The following is a 20,553-nucleotide window of genomic DNA, read 5'->3' on the forward strand; positions in this document are numbered from 1 at the left end:
TTAAAACCTTTGTTTTGGGTGGTGACAGATATGAAGCCCGACAAAAAGGAACACCATCCACTAAATGGATTTGACATTTAATCTTGTCGGTCACCCCCAACTGATCAGTTAGTATATTGGGAAACTCACTGAAAAGGTACCTTAACTGATTAGCCTGAGGCTCACTAAGATGACCGAGATCCATCTCTGTCCACTCAGTCTGCAAGGTGTTAATATGAACACTATTAGCGGAACAGGAACAGAAGGATATCTTCTCTGATGGACGAAATCTTAAGAAGATAGTGTTACTGGCAACACTGGGGACTAATCCAGTATGCTGGATAAAATCAGATCCAAGCAACAAGGTGGCAGGTAATTTCTTCACAAATAACAATTTAACTGGTCAGCAAAAACAAAGAATCATCTCACCTACCAGAGGTAACATCTGCCCATTGGCAATACAATATCTCTTTTGGGGTGGGGGGGCTGAAGATCTTAAAGACTAACTTACACAAATGTGGAAATTCAAATTACCAATCGTAATCAAGTGAAGAAATAGAACTTCTGGAATCAAGCAGAGTGCAAATTGGTTCTCTCTTAATTTGAGCAGATGTATAAGGAAAGAAGCAGTTTATTACAAGCGTGAATACGTGCACAAAACCCAACAGAGAGAATAACACGGTTACTGAATTACAGTAATACCTTGTTCATGGCCTTATACAAGATGAAAGAAAATAAGACTTTAACAAGGTCGGCCTTAAAAAGTTTTAATTTAAAAAATGAAATAAACCAGTAAAATAATTAAAACTGAGCTCTAGGTGAATTTGTGCAAGTGAGCACAAAACTGACACATTAGGCAGACCCCCAGATAGGAAATATTAGCTAGTTAACAAGACCTAACATAACAGTTCTCCTTTACACCTTACCCAAAAGGTTTACACCAAATACTTTAAAATAAAATTTAGAACAAAGTTACAATATGTATTAAACAGAACAATAACTTTAAAGGGAAAATTCCCCGTGTGGAGCCAATTAATCAGGTAAAGGTCTCTTGATTGACAGCAAAATTTCATTTACATTGCAGTTCAAATAACATATGCTACCCAGTTTGAGCACAGACAGTCAGGACACGTGACTGCAAACATATTGCAAACCATGCTAGGAAATGCTCGAGAGCTGTCCACACAGTGGTAAGGAAGCCCACAGGGCAAGAAGCTAAGGACACAGAACGCTCTCCTGCCAACATAGTGCTTTTGCCTTCTACCTGGTCCTGTCAAAGAAGCATGAAGAGACATTGTGCTGATCTGCACCACATGTCCATTGCTACAAGTGCTGCTGCTGGCACCAAATCCACATTGCACAAAGACTACACATAAGTTGTCTGCACTACGCTGTCCAAATGTTTCTCCTGACGACAGTCTAGCAGTCGGATTTGAAGCATAGCCAGGCCAACGATAACTACACGGGGGAGTAATACGTGCCACATGGTAACACGTCAGCTAGAAGCTCTCAATAGTGGGAAGATGAAATGAGCTGCCATGGCTCATCAGTATTGTGTTTGGAACAGGTATGGAGTTCAGCCTTTTGCAGAGGGCTGAGATAGCAGCATCAGTTTCTTTCTTTATCAGATGGGTAGTTGTCCTTGTATCATTGATATCTTAGGTCTTCATCTGAGCTCCCGCCAGCCTCCGAAACTTTTTTGCTATCCGAAGTTAGCCCACTGTCTTTGTTTTTCACTGTTGGCAAATGAACTGCAATCTACTCATTCCCAGGACTATGCTGACAGTGTACCAATGATATGTAGGTGCCATGCGGGTAAAGGCTGTGCATCCTTGTCGATTTCTCTTACTGTGAAGCAGATGTGTTCGCTCATTATGGCCTGGCTCACTCTTGTAGAATCGGATCTGTCAACAGCCTCCCAGCAGAGCAGAAACACCTTAGAGATGTACCAAAATGGGTACAGCAAAGTGCAGATTAAACGTTAATTGAAATAATATAAATTAACTTTTCATAACTGAGATTCACAGTCATGTAAAATTTTTTGAAAGATATAATGTTTAAGTCAGTGACTGTTAAAAATTTTATTTCTACTATTGCAATTTCGGCCTTAGGCCATTATCAAGTGCAGGTGTTTTGGCTTTTAGCCATGTCAACTTTATACATTACGAATGTATATAACAGCAAATGACGACGAGATATAAATGTGTCGGCATGTATAAAGGTGACATGACTTGAAGCCAAAACATCTGCACTTGATAATGGCCTAAGTTCGAAATTGCAATAGTGGAAATAAAAAGTTTAACAGTCATTGGCGTAAACATGACGTCTTTGAAACCATATAGCCTTCCACAAAGAAGAGGTTTACAATGAGGCAAAGAAACTCACCTGTATCCCCTGTACTAGACCTCCTTCGCCCAAGATGAAGAATTGTTGGAAAAATTTCAAAGTCGCCTTTCACCCATCACAAAAAATGAATGACATGCTTGGCTCAGTGTATGGCAAACTACAAATTTAAATATCCAGTATATATAATGTCCCTTGCAAGTGTAGCATCCAGTACACTGAGCAAACACAGCAGTGCATCTTGTAATGCTGTGTAGAACACATGCCTCAACAATGACAAATGTTTGAATTTGAGAAAATAAAAATATTGTGCCAAGCTAGTGGCGTATGGGAGAGCATCATTAAAGACTTAATTCAGATAAGGCTCCACGGAAGTCTCACCAACAGGGATAAGGGCTCCTAACCACAGGTCACTGACCCCAAAGGTGGAGGAAGGAATGGAGAGATAAAGCCACCACTAGTGTGTGTGTGTGTGTGTGTGTGTGTGTGTGTGTGTGTGTGTGTGAGAGAGAGAGAGAGAGAGAGAGAGAGAGACCTGCACAGAATCCCGACACTTTGTCAGAAGGTGATGAGAGTGACAGACTAAGTAAACCAATGTTTCTATAGAAGTGTTCTGAGAAGTCCTATTTATTGATTCCTGTTTACAACTGCACCTGATGGGCATAGGTGTGAAACACAACATTAGTTACTGCCATATGACTGGTAGTAGGAAATTTGTCTTAATGCTCTCTTAGATGTAAACTCAATACGAGTAGTAGCTAACATGGGGGGCTTCTTACTAATGTTTATACTAAGTGGAGAGGTATTTTATGATCATCATAGAAAATTTAAGTCCATATGTCATTAATTTTCATTCTCAGCATACTTTTTCAGAGCTATATAGATGTGTAACCCCCCCCCATTAACCATGGACCTTGCCGTTAGTGGGGAGGCTTGTGCCTCAGTGATACAGATAGCCATACCGTAGGCACAACCACAATGGAAGGGTATCTGTTGAGAGGCCAGACAAACATGTGGTTCCTGAAGAGGGGCAGCAGCCTTTTCAGTAGTTGCAAGGGCAACAGTCTGGATAATTGACTGATCTGGCCTTGTAATACTAACCAAAACAGCCTTGCTGTGCTGGTACTGCGAACGGCTGAAAGCAAGGGGAAACTATGGCCGTAATTTTTCCTGAGGGCATGCAGCTTTACTGTATGGTTAAATGATGATGGCATCTTCTTGGGTAAAATATTCCGGAGGTAAAATAATCCCCCATTCAGATCTCCAGGCGGGGACTACTCAAGAGGATGTCGTTATCAGGAGAAAGAAAACTGGCGTTCTACGGATCGGGGCGTGGAATGTCAGATCCCTTAATCGGACAGGTAGGTTAGAAAATTTGAAAAGGGAAATAGATAGGTTAAAGTTAGATATAGTGGGAATTAGTTAAGTTCGGTGGAAGGACGAGCAAGACTTCTGGTCAGGTGACTACAGGGTTATAAGCACAAAATCAAATAGGGGTAATGCAGGAGTAGGTTTAATAATGAATAGGAAAATAGGAAGGCGGGTAAGCTACTACAAACAGCATAGTGAACGCGTTATTGTGGCCAAGATAGATACGAAGCTCACGCATACTACAGTAGTACAAGTTTATATGCTAACTAACTCTGCAAATGACGAAGAAATTGAAGAAATGTATGATGAAATAAAAGAAATTATTCAGATTATGAAGGGAGACGAAAATTTAATAGTCATGGGTGACTGGAATTCGACAGTAGGAAAAGGGAGAGAAGGAAACGTAGTAGTTGAATATGGATTGGGAGTAAGAAATGAAAGAGGAAACCGCCTGGTAGAATTTTGCACAGAGCACAACTTAATCATAGCTAACACTTGGTTCAAGAATCATAAAAGAAGGTTGTATACATGGAAGAACCCTGGAGATACTAAAAGGTATCAGACAGATTATATAATGGTAAGACAGAGATTTAGGAACCAGGTTTTAAATTGTAAGACATTTCCAGGGGCAGATGTGGATTCTGACCACAATCTATTGGTTATGAACAGTAGATTAAAACTGAAGAAATTGCAAAAAGGTGGGAATTTAAGAAGATGGGACCTGGATAAACTGAAAGAACCAGAGGTTGTACAGAGTTTCAGGGAGAGAATAAGGGAACAATTGACAGGAATGGTGGAAATAAATACAGCAGAACTTTGAGGGGATGTAGTAGTGAAGGCAGCAGAGGATCAAGTAGCTAAAAAGACTAGCACTAGTAGAAATCCTTGGGTAACAGAAGAAATATTGAATTTAATTGATGAAAGGAGAAAATATAAAAATGCAGTAAATGAAGCAGGCAAAAAGGAATACAAACGTCTCAAAAATGAGATCGACAGGAAGTGCAAAATGGCTAAGCAGGCATGGCTAGAGGATAAATGTAAGGATGTAGAGGCTTATCTCACTATGGGTAAGATAGATACTGCCTACAGGAAAAGTAAAGAGACCTTTGGAGAAAAGAGAACCACTTGTATGGATATCAAGAGCTCAGATGGAAACCTAGTTCTAAGCAAAGAAGGGAAAGCAAAAAGGTGGAGGGAGTATATAGAGGGTCTATACAGGGACAATGTACTAGAGGACAATATTATGGAAATGGAAGAGGATGTAGATGAAGATGAAATAGGAGATATAATACTGCGTGAAGAGTTTGACAGAGCACTGAATGACCTTAGTCGAAACAAGGCCCTGGGAGTAGACAACATTCCATTAGACCTACTGACAGCCTTGGGAGAGTCATTCCTGACAGAACTCTACCATCTGGTGAGCAAGATGTATGAAACAAGCGAAATACCCTCAGACTTCAAGAAGAATATAATAATTCCAATCCCAAAGAAATCAGGTGTTGACAAATGTGAAAATTACTGAACCATCAGTTTAATAAGTCACGGCTGCAAAATTGGATTCTTTACAGACGAATGGAAGAACTAATCGAAGCCGACTTTGGGGAAGATCAGTTTGGATTCCTTAGAAATGTTGCAACACATGAGCCAATACTGACCCTACGACTTATCTTAGAAACTACATTAAAGAAGGCAAACCTACGTTTCTGGCATTTGTATACTTAGAGAATGCTTTTGACAATGTTGACTGGAATACGCTTTTTCAAATTCTAAAGGGGGCAGGGGTAAAATAGAGGGAGCGAAAGGCTATTTACAATGTGTACAGAAAGCAGATGGCATTTATAAGAGTTGAGGGACATGGAAGGGAAGCAGTGGTTGGGAATGGAGTAAGACAGGGTTGTAACCTCTCCCCGATGTTATTCAATCTGTATATTGAGCAAGCAGTAAAGGAAACAAAAGAAAAATTTGGAGTATGTATTAAAATCCATGGAGAAGAAATAAAAACTTTGAGGTTCGCCGATGGCATAGTAATTCTGTCAGAGACAGCAAAGGACTTGGGAGAGCAGTTGAATGGAATGGACTGTGTCTTGACAGGAGTATATAAGATGAACATCAACAGAAGCTAAATGAGGATAATGGAATGTAGTCGAATTAAGTTGGGTGATGCTGAGGGAATTAGATTAGGAAACGAGACGCTTAAAGTAGTAAAGGAGTTTTGCTATTTGGGGAGCAAAATAACTGATGATGGTTGAAGTAGAGAGGATATAAAATGTAGACTGGCAATGGCAAGGAAAGCGTTTCTGAAGAAGAGAAATTTGTTAACATCAAGTATAGATTTAAGTGTCAGAAAGTCGTTTCTGAAAGTATTTGTATGGAGTGTAGCCATGTATGGAAGTGAAACATGGACGATAAATAGTTTGGACAAGAAGAGAATATAAGCTTTTGAAATGTGGTGCTACAGAAGAATGCTGAAGATTAGATGGGTAGATCACATAACTAATGGGGAAGTATTGAGTAGGATTGGGGAGAAGAGAAGTTTGTGGCACATCTTGACCAGAAGAAGGGATCGGTTGGTAAGACATGTTCTGAGGCATCAAGGGATCACCAATTTAGTATTGGAGGGCAGCGTGGAGGGTAAAAATCGTAGAGGGAGACCAAGAGATGAATACACCAAGCAGATTCAGAAGGATGTAGGTTTCAGTAGGTACTGGGAGATGAAGAAGCTTGCACAGGATAGAGTAGCATGGAGAGCTGCATCAAACCAGTCTCAGGACTGAAGACTGCAGCAACAACAACAACAACAACAACATAGATGTGTAAGGAGGGTCCCGAACGTGAAAATATGAATAAAACATTTGTTGCAAAAAGTCACATTCTCTACCTGGTCCTAAATTTTGGATCAAGTTTTACTGAAAAATTTTAAATAATTATGGGCTCTAATATAAGAAATCATTAAAAACAATAAATATTTTTTCCAAAATTTTAAAATGTATTAAATACCAGACTACATTATGATACTTCCCCCCCCCCCCCCCCCCCCTTGGTATTGCAAGCATTACAAAATTATGTAAGCATTGACAAAGAACTCTTCAGTTATGTTAACACTTTCATGGACCATGGGGGATATACGAGGGTCAGTCAAAAAGTAATGCCTCCTATTTTTTTTTCTACGTTTAATTGTCAGGAAATTTAAATGCAATTACATAGGTTGAAAACCACAACATTGAGGATCATTTTGTCATTTTTCAATGTAATCTCCGCCCATCTCTACAGTTTTGGTCCATCTTTGAACAAGGGCATGTATCCCAGCACGGTAAAAATCACAGCTCTGCTTCCTAAGCCATTGACGCACGGATGTTTTGACGGCCTCCTCATCTTCAAAATGAATCCCACGGTGAGCTTCTTTTAGTGGCCCGAACAAATGGAAGTCTGATGGTGCCAGGTCAGGGCTGTATGGGGGATGAGGCAAAACTTCCCATCCAATTTTGACAATCTCGTCCGAGGTGTGACGACTGGTGTGTGGTCTTGCATTGTCATGCAAAAGAAGAACATCTGCCATTGATTTTGTTGGGCGAACTCGCTGAAGACGTGCTTTAAGTTTTTTGAGGGTTGTGACGTATTGAACAGAATTTATTGTGCATCCCTGCTCCAAAAAATCAACCAGAATCACACCCTCTGTATCCCAGAAAACTGTTGCCATAACTTTCCCTGCCGATCGCACAGTTTTGAATTTTTTCTTCCTCGGCGAGCTTGTGTGACGCCACTCCATTGACTGCCTCTTTGATTCGGGTTCAAAAAAATGCACCCATGTTTCGTCCCCGGTCACAATTTTTTTCAGAAACTCATCTCCCTCCAAACGGAAGCGCTGCAAGTGTTGGGAGGCTATTGTTTTCCTTGCCTCTTTATTCTGATCGGTTAACATTCTTGGAACCCACCGTGCACAAACTTTTGAGTACCCCAATTGTTTAATAATCGTGATCACACTGCCTTTACTAAGAGAAATAATGCGACACACTTCATCTGCAGTCACCCGACGGTCACCACGAATGATGTCATCAACTTGCTGAATGTTGTGTGGAGTCACTGCACTCACCGGCCTGCCGCTCTGCTTTTCGTCAGTCAACGGTGTTTGCCCTTCAGCTTCCTTACGACGACGAACCCATCGTCTAACAGTGCTGACATCCACTGTCACAACACCATACACCTTCTTCAGTCTTTCATGAATGCGTATGGGCGTTTCTTTCACCTTCTGCATTCAAGAATTCAATCACACAACGCTGTCTCAAACGAACATCGATGTCGGCCATCTTACAAACTTCTGCTGTGCTGCCACCTGTTGACACAGAAAGTTACTACTGCAGTGGATTGCAGAAGAAGGTTTGAGGAATGGCGCCAAATTAAAATTTTTCACTTAACTTAATTTTTTTAAGTAGAAAAAAAATGGGAGGCATTACTTTTTGACCGACCCTCGTACTTCCCACTAAATGTATTGTCTTAGAGCATTTACCACTTTTGTACACTCCTGGCATCTAGTGTCATTCAACTACACCAGCTGCTGGGTCTGTTTGTTGTGAAATGTAGGCTTCAGGACTGTGGGAAGTATATATCCCACCGAAGTAGTTTGTGGAAGGGACTTGTGAAGTATACTTGCCACAAAATTAATCTGTCATTTGTGGTCCTTGGGAAGCATACTTACCACTATTTTAGTGGTCATCATCATCTGTTATCTGCTATATTAGCAATTCCTTTGCCTCTCCATTTTCTGCGATCCATTGCTTTCTTCTTAAGGCTGCTGTATGTTTTACTGTCCATCATGTCATCCAGTATCTGGAATCTCGTCCTTCCTCACTTCTTTTTCCCTTCTACATAACCTTCTAAAACTGTTTTTATCAGTCCGTAATTCTTTCTTAATATATGCCCAATCCAATTTCTTTTTCTTCTCTTTATTACATCTAGTAACTGTCTTTTCTCTCCCATTCTTCTCAGTACCTCTTCATTTTTTACTCTGTTCATCGAACTTATTCTTTCCATCTTTTGCCATGTCCAGATCTCAAAAGCCTCCAGCCTTTGTCTTTTTTCCTCATAGTCCATGTTTCAGCGCCATATAGACGAACACTCCATACAAGACATTTTAAGTGTCTCTTTTTGAGTTCTCTGCCCAGACTGGTGCAGAAGATTCTCCTTTTCTTATAAAACGCCTCTTTTGCCATTGCTATCCTTGTTTTCATTTCTGTGGTGCACTTAATGGTATCCCAAAGCTTTTGGGAATATGTCTTACCACCTCTGTCTACTCCTGCATCTTGTGGTAGTACACTGCACCAGGTTATGAAAACTGCTACAACAATCAGTTTCTGTTTGTTCTGGGATCACCACTGTTGTCAGAACACATTGTTTTGCTTTTGCAGTGTGTGATAACACAAAACAGCACACAAAAGGGAAGTGGGAAATCCATTTACCACCATAGTTTTAATATCTCACAAGGTGCTGCTGGGGGTGATATAAGTACCACCATAGTTTCTGGTCGTAAATCTTAAAAATAAAATTATCAAAAAATAAGTACAGTCAGTTGATCAATATTCTAATAGGATAGAAAGAAACCTTTGTTGAGTTGCTACAAAAAATTTGCCTGCGAAAGGGTTAAAGAAAAGCTTTTGAACATACATCAATTTTCAGATGTATTTGATGTTCTGGATATTAAAATGTCGCAGATTATTGATAAAAGAATATATGTTCAGCCAGGGATTTTTGAGTATAGAACATGAGATTATCAAAAAATAACACATTTAACCAGTAGGCACTAAAGATTATGCTGAATGAATCACCAGCAGGTACGGTTCCTATGAAAAACTACTAAGCTACCATTATCTGTCTCACACACTTTCGCATTTGGGCATCCCATACCACACACACACACACACACACACACACACACACACACAAAACACTTAAACTGTAGTTTTTAACCTATAATTACTATTTGGAAATATCACATTTACATTATGTACAATTGTGATAGTTCTTTTTACTTCTTTTGCAGAGCCAACAGCCAGGTGGTGAGTCTGGAACAATTACTGTCAATGAATTAGTGACCCGTCCGGTTAATACCTCAGTGAGTCCAATATTTGTTACTAATAAACATTAACACCTAAGCACAGTTATGTAAACCAAATTGTTTAGTATCTTTAAATAGCAGTTATATTTCTTCAGTGTTTCTGTGTGGAATGGGGAAGGCAAGAAAAACTTATTGTATTGAAAAGTACAATTAAGCAGTATCATTGTGTGCATTGGGGATTAGATTAAACTGAATGTGCTTCCACTGTGGATATTTCTGTTTTACAGATGCTTTTTGAAGTTGTTGCCTCCACAGTTGTGTTCCAGTTCATTCCTGAAGCAAGTGAAGGAAATGAAAGTGGACGTGTGCCCTCGTACTATGACAAGCTCAATTCATGGGTACGTTTGAGGTATTTTTAGGTTCTCAATTCACCTTTGCAAGTGTCTTTAAAAATAATCCGTATTGTTGCATGCTGAGTGATTCTGAATGGCAATATTTCATTTTTCATTTTCTCAGAATACCTCTTCGAAACTGAATAGTATTGTTGTTGCAGCTCGGGCAGATCCTTCAGCGAGATGCCCCACAAGTACCAGTGGAAATATGTGAACTGGAAACTAGCGGTGTGGTTTTACGGTACTCCCCTCTGGAGTTGGGGCAAGACAGGCAACCTACAGTAGAAGACATTGATTCATTTATTCTTTGTCTAGAGCAACAGCTGGTATGTAAAACTGTTGTAAAATGTAAATATCACATCAAGAACTTTGAATGATACAATCTTCCTTATAATTTTAAATTTTGTCACCACCTTGAAACTTTCTACCACAGTGAAAATGGTCAAAAATAGCACTCTGTTGTTTGTTCTTTTCTTTTCTTTGTTCTATGCTGCAAAGTGGTTATAGATTTGCACCATGTTTGTCCCTACATTGGCACCCATCTTTTCTTTTCTTATTCTAGGCCATCACTTTGCTACTCCTTCATTGCAAAAGCCACCTCAAAATATGAAGTCTTTCTCTTTTTATTAATTAGCGATGTAATAAAAGATAGATTACTACCTACCATAAACATAACATGGTAATTTGCTGACAGGCAGAATTGAAAGACACTTACAATCAGCTTTCGGCCTCAGCCTTCATTGGAAAAAGATAAACACACACCATTCATTCACAATAGCAAGCAAACCTCATGCACACATGACCATCAACTCCAGCATCTCAGGCCAGAATGCCTCTATCATCTGAAATGGTAGAAGCAATCTGCAGGGGGTGGGGAAAGGGAAGACATAGCAATGTACAGGTGGGTTAGAGAAGACTGCTGTCTGGGTATGTGTGCAGAGACTAGAATGCCAACAAATGCAGCATCAGTAGGTTGTGAACAGGGAGATGGAGAAACACAACGAGAAAGGAGAGGAGCAGGGAAATATGGGCAGGTGCCTTGGCAGAGAGTGGCAAACAAAGGCTACAGGAGATGGGAATGGGAAAGAGGTGGTAGGACAGAGGGGGTGGAAACTGTTGGGTGTAAGGTTGAGGCCAGAATAATTATAGCAGCAGAGAATATGTTGTAAGGATAGCTCACATTTGTGAGTTAAGAAAATCTGGTGGTGGCGGAAAGGATCCAGATGGCTCAGATAGTGAAGCAGAGATTGAAATCAAGGATGTTTTGTTCGGCTGCATGTTGTGCCACAGAATGGTCTACTTTGCTCTCAGCCACAGTTTGGCAGAGGCCATGCATCCTGGTGAACAGCAGGTTGGTAGTCATACCAATATAAAAAGCTGTGTAATGATTGTAGCGTAGCTGGTAAATGGCATGGCTGCTTTCACAGGTGACCCAGACCCTGATGGGGTAGGATAAAACTGTGACAGGTGCTGAATGGTGGATTGGGCAGGTCTTACACCTGGGTCTTCCACGGGGATATTGTCCTTGTGGCAATGAGTTGGGATTGAGAGTGGCAAAGGAATGGACTAGGATGTTTTGGATGTTGGGTGAGTTACGGAACATCACTTCAGGAGGGGTGGGAAGGATCTCACGGGTAGGATACCCCTCATTTCAGAGCATGATGATAGATAATCAAAGCCCTGGCGAAAGATGTGTTTCAGTTGTCCCAGTTCAAGGCAATATTGGGTGACAAAAGGGAACTCTTTTGTTGCTAATTCTTGGGGTTGGTGGGAGAGTTTGGGCTGTGAGGGGAAATGGCATGGGAGATGTGTTTGTGGATTTGGTCTGGGGGTAGTGCCTGTCTGTGAAGGCCTTGGTGAGACCCTCAACATACTTAGCAAGGAAGTTCTTGTCACTGCAGATACATCTTCCCCTGGTGGCCAGCAACCGTATTTACTCGAATATAAGCCACGCTCAAATCTAAGCCGCACCTGAAATTTGAGACTCGAAATTCAAGGCAAGAGAAAATTTTTAGGCCGCACCTCCAAATCGAAACAAAGTAGGTCCATTGTAATATGAGACACAATTTAGGTCGAATGAATGACGATACAACTACAGTAGTTTGGTTCAAGTCGTAAGCTTAGCAGTTAAGCTTTACCAAGAAGCTATTGCTACGCGTCAGGCGCTCCGTCCGTATTTATAAGGGCACCCTTCCTTTTTCACGTGCTTCGTCTGGTTTGAATCGATTGCTTATTTTGCTTTGATCTGATAAGTACCGTTTTCTTTGTTATAGGTGTTTACGTCACTCTAAGCTGCATTACTGTACTGTGTCATGCATTGTTTGTCGCATTCAGATAGTGCGTGTTTACGGCCTGTCGCCGTTCGCGGCACAGCTTGCTTTTGTGTGCGTTTCCCCCGCTTACAATTTTTTTTTATTAAAAAGAGAGGAATCGTCTCATTAGCGAAACAATGGCAAGAGACTGCTATTTGTTGTTACTTACACTGCTGCTTTCTTTGATAATTATCAACAAGAACCAAATACTCGACTGCGTATGATAGAACATGTTCTGAACGGGAGTTAGGCGAAAATTTTTCTCCGTTTGAAAATCTTTGCGGCCGTTCTTTAGTACAGTGAAACTTCTTTATAACGTTCCTCCATATAATGTTTTCCTCTGTTACATCTGTTTTTTTTGGTCCCGACTAAAAGCCCCTATAAGCAATGTTAAATTTTCCTCTTTACTGTGTTTCCTCTGTATTACAATTTCCTCCATGTAACATTCATATTTTTGGAACCCTGGTCAATTATTTACCTTTTTATAACGTTTAAGTGACTAGATGTAGATGCATTGTTTTCCATTCTGTGGATTCACAGTTTGCACCGGCTCGGAAACCCCACGCGACATGTGACGCACATTCTGCTTGCTATCTTTTTGGAGCCATTTACTTTCACCCATCCACCTACCGGGCCCCATGTTTTAATCACAAAAACCAATCATTTGATACATTGATCATTTGCAATCAATATCATATTACAGTGTTGTAAAAATTTTAAAATGTCACTTGTGGCACCATTTGTCAAAGCTGGTTAGTGGTATCCCAAACTTCAGTAATGCTCTATAATTACTATTTGGAAGCCTTCCTCTTTATAGTGTTTTCCTCTATACAGTGTTCAGAATTTGTGGTCCCTTGAAAAACGTTATATAGAAGTTTCACTGTACACCAAATTTTGCACAGAAATTAGTCATCTTCGATTTAAAAATCTAGTCAGGTGCTGTGTTTCATTTCTGACTGTATCACTGTTAGGCCTAAGAATAATACAAATATAAACATGACACGATATGTATATTCTTCCGTGCTTGCTGTTGTCTCACTCTAGTTTCGTAGTTTATTAGGCAGACAGGATTTAAATGAGATAGCAGCAAACACGAAAGAGTACATGGCAAAATGTTTATATTTGTATTATTCTTATGGTGGAGAGAATACTGCATGTGATTCACATTTCATCAGGTTCCTATTAGCAACCATCCTTTCTCACAGGTAGGAAAAAATTCAGAACGGAGAGTTGGCCATATTGACAAAAATCCCAAGCAGTCTTGCCACTCGGATTTTTGTAGCGCATTGAAATTCTGCTACATTCGAAGATGAACAATAGGGAATTTGTATTTACTTATGAAAATGCAGTGGTCGAAACTCAGGGCGGAGAAAAAAAGCTCGTCTTCCACATTTTTTTAAAAACATTTATTTACTGACGCAGAGGTTTTGGCGCCAGTATTTATCTTTGTGCCTACAAAGCATGCCTGCTTAGCACTATGTATATTCGACGGCAGAAATTAGTTGTGGTGGCACCTACCAACATTTTTCAGAACTTACGCTTGCTTTGCACTCGATTCTAAGCCGCAGGCGATTTTATTGATTACAAAAACCGGAAAAAAGGTGCGGCTTAGATTCGAGTAAATACGGTATATGGGATTTCTTTATGTGAAAGGGGCGACAGCTGTCAAAATGCAGGCATTGTTGATCTTTGATGGGTTTAATGTGGACAGAGGTGCAGATTGCGCTATCAGAGAGGTGGTGATCAATGCTTCGGAAGGTGATATGCTGGGTTGAGGAGGACAGGGTGAATTGCTGGGTCGAGGAGGACAGGGTGAATTGCTGGGTCGAGGAGGACAGGGTGAATTGATGGGTCGAGGAGGCCGGGGTGAATTGCTGGGTCGAGGAGGCCAGAGTGAATTGCTGGGTCGAGGAGGACGGGGGGAATTGCTGGGTCGAGGAGGACGGGGGGAATTGCTGGGTCGAGGAGGACGGGGGGAATTGCTGGGTCGAGGAGGACGGGGGGAATTGCTGGGTCGAGGAGGACGGGGGGAATTGCTGGGTCGAGGAGGACGGGGGGAATTGCTGGGTCGAGGAGGACGGGGGGAATTGCTGGGTCGAGGAGGACGGGGGGAATTGCTGGGTCGAGGAGGTCGGGGGGAATTGCTGGGTCGAGGAGGTCGGGGGGAATTGCTGGGTCGAGGAGGTCGGGGGGAATTGCTGGGTCGAGGAGGTCGGGGGGGAATTGCTGGGTCGAGGAGGACGGGGGGGGGAATTGCTGGGTCGAGGAGGACGGGGGGGGAATTGCTGGGTCGAGGAGGACGGGGGGGGAATTGCTGGGTCGAGGAGGACGGGGGGGGGAATTGCTGGGTCGAGGAGGACGGGGGGGGGGGGGAATTGCTGGGTCGAGGAGGACGGGGGGGGAATTGCTGGGTCGAGGAGGACGGGGGGGGAATTGCTGGGTCGAGGAGGACGGGGGGGGAATTGCTGGGTCGAGGAGGACGGGGGGGGAATTGCTGGGTCGAGGAGGACGGGGGGGGAATTGCTGGGTCGAGGAGGACGGGGGGGGAATTGCTGGGTCGAGGAGGACGGGGGGGGGAATTGCTGGGTCGAGGAGGACGGGGGGGGAATTGCTGGGTCGAGGAGGACGGGGGGGGAATTGCTGGGTCGAGGAGGACGGGGGGGGGAATTGCTGGGTCGAGGAGGACGGGGGGGGGAATTGCTGGGTCGAGGAGGACGGGGGGGGAATTGCTGGGTCGAGGAGGACGGGGGGGGAATTGCTGGGTCGAGGAGGACGGGGGGGGAATGGCTGGGTCGAGGAGGACGGGGGGGGAATTGCTGGGTCGAGGAGGACGGGGGGGGAATTGCTGGGTCGAGGGGGACGGGGGGGGAATTGCTGGGTCGAGGAGGACGGGGGGGGAATTGCTGGGTCGAGGAGGACGGGGGGGGAATTGCTGGGTCGAGGAGGACGGGGGGGGGAATTGCTGGGTCGAGGAGGACGGGGGGGGAATTGCTGGGTCGAGGAGGACGGGGGGGGGAATTGCTGGGTCGAGGAGGACGGGGGGGGGAATTGCTGGGTCGAGGAGGACGTGGGGGGGAATTGCTGGGTCGAGGAGGAGGGGGGGGGAATTGCTGGGTCGAGGAGGAGGGGGGGGGAATTGCTGGGTCGAGGAGGAGGGGGGGGGGAATTGCTGGGTCGAGGAGGACGGGGGGGGAATTGCTGGGTCGAGGAGGACGGGGGGGGAATTGCTGGGTCGAGGAGGACGGGGGGGGAATTGCTGGGTCGAGGAGGACGGGGGCGGAATTGCTGGGTCGAGGAGGACGGGGGCGGAATTGCTGGGTCGAGGAGGACGGGGGCGGAATTGCTGGGTCGAGGAGGACGGGGGGGAATTGCTGGGTCGAGGAGGACGGGGGGGGAATTGCTGGGTCGAGGAGGACGGGGGGGGAATTGCTGGGTCGAGGAGGACGGGGGGGGAATTGCTGGGTCGAGGAGGACGGGGGGGGAATTGCTGGGTCGAGGAGGACGGGGGGGGAATTGCTGGGTCGAGGAGGACGGGGGGGGAATTGCTGGGTCGAGGAGGACGGGGGGGGAATTGCTGGGTCGAGGAGGACGGGGGGGGAATTGCTGGGTCGAGGAGGACGGGGGGGGGAATTGCTGGGTCGAGGAGGACGGGGGGGGGAATTGCTGGGTCGAGGAGGACGGGGGGGGAATTGCTGGGTCGAGGAGGACGGGGGCGGAATTGCTGGGTCGAGGAGGACGGGGGGGGAATTGCTGGGTCGAGGAGGACGGGGGGGGAATTGCTGGGTCGAGGAGGACGGGGGGGGAACTGCTGGGTCGAGGAGGACGGGGGGGGAACTGCTGGGTCGAGGAGGACGGGGGGGGAATTGCTGGGTCGAGGAGGACGGGGGGGGGAATTGCTGGGTCGAGGAGGACGGGGGGGGGAATTGCTGGGTCGAGGAGGACGGGGGGGGGAATTGCTGGGTCGAGGAGGACGGGGGGGGGAAATTGCTGGGTCGAGGAGGACGGGGGGGGAATTGCTGGGTCGAGGAGGACGGGGGGGGGGAATTGCTGGGTCGAGGAGGACGGGGGGGGAATTGCTGGGTCGAGGAGGACGGGGGGGGGAATTGCTGGGTCGAGGAGGACGGGGGGGGGAATTGCTGGGTCGAGGAGGACGGGGGGGGGAATTGCTGGGTCGAGGAGGACGGGGGGGGGATTGCTGGGTCGAGGAGGACGGGGGGGGGGATTGCTGGGTCGAGGAGGACGGGGGGGGGGATTGCTGGGTCGAGGAGGACGGGGGGGGGGAATTGCTGGGTCGAGGAGGACGGGGGGGGGGGGAATTGCTGGGTCGAGGAGGACGGGGGGGGGGGAATTGCTGGGTCGAGGAGGACGGGGGGGGGAATTGCTGGGTCGAGGAGGACGGGGGGGGGGAATTGCTGGGTCGAGGAGGACGGGGGGGGGGGGAATTGCTGGGTCGAGGAGGACGGGGGGGGGGGAATTGCTGGGTCGAGGAGGACGGGGGGGGGGGGAATTGCTGGGTCGAGGAGGATGGGGGGGGGGGGAATTGCTGGGTCGAGGAGGACGGGGGGGAATTGCTGGGTCGAGGAGGACGGGGGGGAATTGCTGGGTCGAGGAGGACGGGGGGGAATTGCTGGGTCGAGGAGGACGGGGGGGAATTGCTGGGTCGAGGAGGACGGGGGGGAATTGCTGGGTCGAGGAGGACGGGGGGGAATTGCTGGGTCGAGGCGGACGGGGGGGGAAGTGCTGGGTCGAGGAGGACGGGGGGGAAGTGCTGGGTCGAGGAGGACGGGGGGGAAGTGCTGGGTCGAGGAGGACGGGGGGGGGGGAACTGCTGGGTCGAGGAGGACGGGGGGGGGGGGAACTGCTGGGTCGAGGAGGACGGGGGGGGGGGAACTGCTGGGTCGAGGAGGACGGGGGGGGGGGAACTGCTGGGTCGAGGAGGACGGGGGGGGGGGGGAACTGGTGGGTCGAGGAGGACGGGGGGGGGGGAACTGGTGGGTCGAGGAGGACGGGGGGGGGGGAACTGGTGGGTCGAGGAGGACGGGGGGGGGGGGAACTGGTGGGTCGAGGAGGACGGGGGGGGGGAACTGGTGGGTCGAGGAGGACGGGGGGGGGAACTGGTGGGTCGAGGAGGACGGGGGGGGGGGAACTGGTGGGTCGAGGAGGACGGGGGGGGGAACTGGTGGGTCGAGGAGGACGGGGGGGAATTGGATGGGAGAGAAGGTGTTGAGGTTGTGAAGGAAAGAGGATAAGGTGTTTTGGACCTGCCAGATCATGAAGGTATCATCAATGAACCTGAACGAGGCTAGGGTTTTGGCATTTTGGAAGGCTAGGAAGTTTTCCTCTAGAAAGCCTGTATAAAGGTTTGGCATAGAAGGGTGACATAAGGTGCTCATAGCTGTGCCACAGATTTGTGTACTTTTCCTTCAAAGGAGGGTTAGTTGTGGGTTAGAATAAAGGTTACTAAGGTGTACGAGGAATGAGGTAGTCGGTTTGGAGTGTGAAGGACTTTGGGAAAGGTAGTGTTCAATAATGATAAGACCATGGGTGTGAGTTATGTTGGTGTATAGGGAGCTGGCGTCAACACTGATTAGTAGAGGTCTAGGAGATGGATTGTGGACAGTGGAGAGTCAATGAAGGAAGTGGTTGGTATCTTTGACATGGGAGGCTAGATTACAGGCAGTTGGTTGAAGATGTTAGTCAATGAGGGCTGAAATTCTTTCAGTGGGGGCAAAATAACCACCTACAGTGGGGCATCGAGGATTTTTGCGTTTGTAGATTTTGGGGACCATGTAGAAGGTAGGTGCGTGAGGTGTCATAGGGGTGAGGAGAGAAATGGATTCAGGGAAGAGGTTCTGGGAAAGGCCTAAGGCTTTAAGCAGGGATTCAATGTTGTGTTGGACTTCTGAGTGTAATCATTCTGTCAGTTTATTGGTGCAGGAGTCAGAAAACTGGCAGTCACTGTGATTCATAACAACAATGGCGGGATTTTGTCTTCAGGTAGGATGATTAGGTCAGGATTTGTTTTGGGGTTGTGTATGGCAATTCTTTTGTCTGCTGAAAGGTTAGTATTCTGAGGAAGGGAACTGGGGAAGTATTGTGAGGCTAAGTTGGAGGTAAGGAATTCCTGGAAGGTGACCAGCAGATGATAAGATGTATGGGGGGATTGCAGTTGGATGGTGATGTGATCTGGGAGAGGCAGGGTTCAATGTTGGAATTTGGTTGGCTTTGGTTGGAGGGATTGGCAGCAAAGAAGTGTTTCCATTTCAGGGATTGGGAGAATAAGAGTAGGTCTTTCACAAGTTCAGCGTCACTATATTTGGGCTGAGAATATAATTTCCGCAACTGGTTCGTAGGATGTACGTCAAGATAATTATATCTTTTTCTACAATAGTCTGTCCAATGGACGCAGGGTTAGCATGATGTGATAACATTATTGCAGCACTCTGCGAACTGTTGCAGTGTTTAGCACATCTAATTACAGTTCCACAGACTATCTCAGGGCTATTGACACCCTCATACCGAGTGTTTAAAAGTGTCTTGTATTCTTGTAGAAGACAATACTGGTAAAAAATGCGTAGAGAAAACATCCTATGCCCAGAAATATGCTTATTGAGCCATGGACCACTTTACTTGTGCCAATAAGTGAGTACTTGGATGAGTAGGCAGTCGTCTTGTTTATGTTCATTGCTTTATTGGTTGTGTTTGGTAGCCCACTGACTGTGATGCTGTTGTGAGAAATAACACCTAAAACTGTGTCCTACATCAACCTTTCCATACAGATAGTATAGAGGGTGTGCTGGCATCATAAAAAAAGATTAATGATTCAGTAGAGTATGAACAACATACACATTGAAGAGGCAGGCATAATATTCTGCTATGGTTTAGCCAACTGTATTAATCAACTGGCTCATGTCATATATGCCACACAACAATGCCAATACTGCTGGACATCCTTAATGTGTCCAGAATGAGATTTTCACTCTACAGCGGAGTGTGTGCTGATATGAAACTTCCTGGCAGATTAAAACTGTGTGCCCGACCAAGACTCGAACTCGGGACCTTTGCCTTTCGCGGGCAAGTGCTCTACCATCTGAGCTACCGAAGCACGACTCACGCCCGGTACTCACAGCTTTACTTCTGCCAGTATCTCTTCTCCTACCTTCCAAACTTTACAGAAGCTCTCCTGCGAAACTTGCAGAATTAGCACTCCTGAAAGAAAGGATACTGTGAAGACATGGCTTAGCCACAGCCCGGGGGATGTTTCCAGAATGAGATTTTCACTCTATAGCGGAGTGTGCGCTGATATGAAACTTCCTGGCAGATTAAAACTGTGTGCCCGACTGAGACTCGAACTCGGGACATTTGCCTTTCACGGGCAAGTGCTCTACCATCTGAGCTACCGAAGCACAACTCCAAACTTTACAGAGTGCTAGTTCTGCAAGTTTCGCAGGAGAGCTTCTGTAAAGTTTGGAAGGTAGGAGACAAGATACGGCAGAAGTAAAGCTGTGAGTACCGGGCGTGAGTCGTGCTTCGGTAACTCAGATGGTAGAGCACTTGCCCGCGAAAGGCAAAGGTCCCGAGTTCGAGTCTCGGTCGGGCACACAATTTTAATCTGCCAGGAAGTTTCGTCCTTAATGTGGTATTTCGTCTGAAAAAATCTTCGGCAAATTGTTCCAATGACTTGCAGGTACAAGTTTCTTTGCAACAAGGGCAAGAGTGTTTAGTAAAGTTATCACAGTTTGCATTCTGGATACATGGGAATGAGCATTGTGATGACCAGATAATAAATCTGAAACAAGTCTGCAAAGAATTGGAGCTACTGAAGGCAAAAACCATACACTTGTATTTAATGTATCTTGTAATTCACAGTTCATTCAGTGGAAGAACATAAGGATGTGTAAGAATGAATTTGTTTTTTGGACATTTGTTAAAGAACCTTTTTCCTAAATTTCACCAGTACTATTTCCTATAAGAATATAGGGCTTTTTGCACAGCCAGTATTTTTAATGACAGAGAGACAAAATTACTGGCCAGTTCCTATTTTATAGAGATGGAATTCAGGTACTACTGGCACAAAACATTCCTAGCTTTTGCAACTGTTTGTTTC

At 45.6% G+C, this 20,553-nt stretch overlaps 1 protein-coding gene across 1 annotated transcript in view; it reads left to right on the forward strand.

Annotated features, from left to right (window-relative positions):
* The window catches only part of LOC126335104 (putative pyridoxal-dependent decarboxylase domain-containing protein 2), a 103,638-nt gene that overhangs the window by 73,617 nt on the left and 9,468 nt on the right, over positions 1–20,553 (forward strand). Inside the window, exons 10-12 of the mRNA XM_049998041.1 lie at positions 9,728–9,799; positions 10,030–10,140; positions 10,296–10,460. Of these exons, the coding sequence (XP_049853998.1) occupies positions 9,728–9,799; positions 10,030–10,140; positions 10,296–10,460 (348 nt within the window). The remainder of the gene's footprint in view (positions 1–9,727; positions 9,800–10,029; positions 10,141–10,295; positions 10,461–20,553) is intronic.

This window comes from Schistocerca gregaria, chromosome 2, assembly GCF_023897955.1.
Source record: "Schistocerca gregaria isolate iqSchGreg1 chromosome 2, iqSchGreg1.2, whole genome shotgun sequence".
Lineage (NCBI taxonomy): Eukaryota > Metazoa > Arthropoda > Insecta > Orthoptera > Acrididae > Schistocerca > Schistocerca gregaria.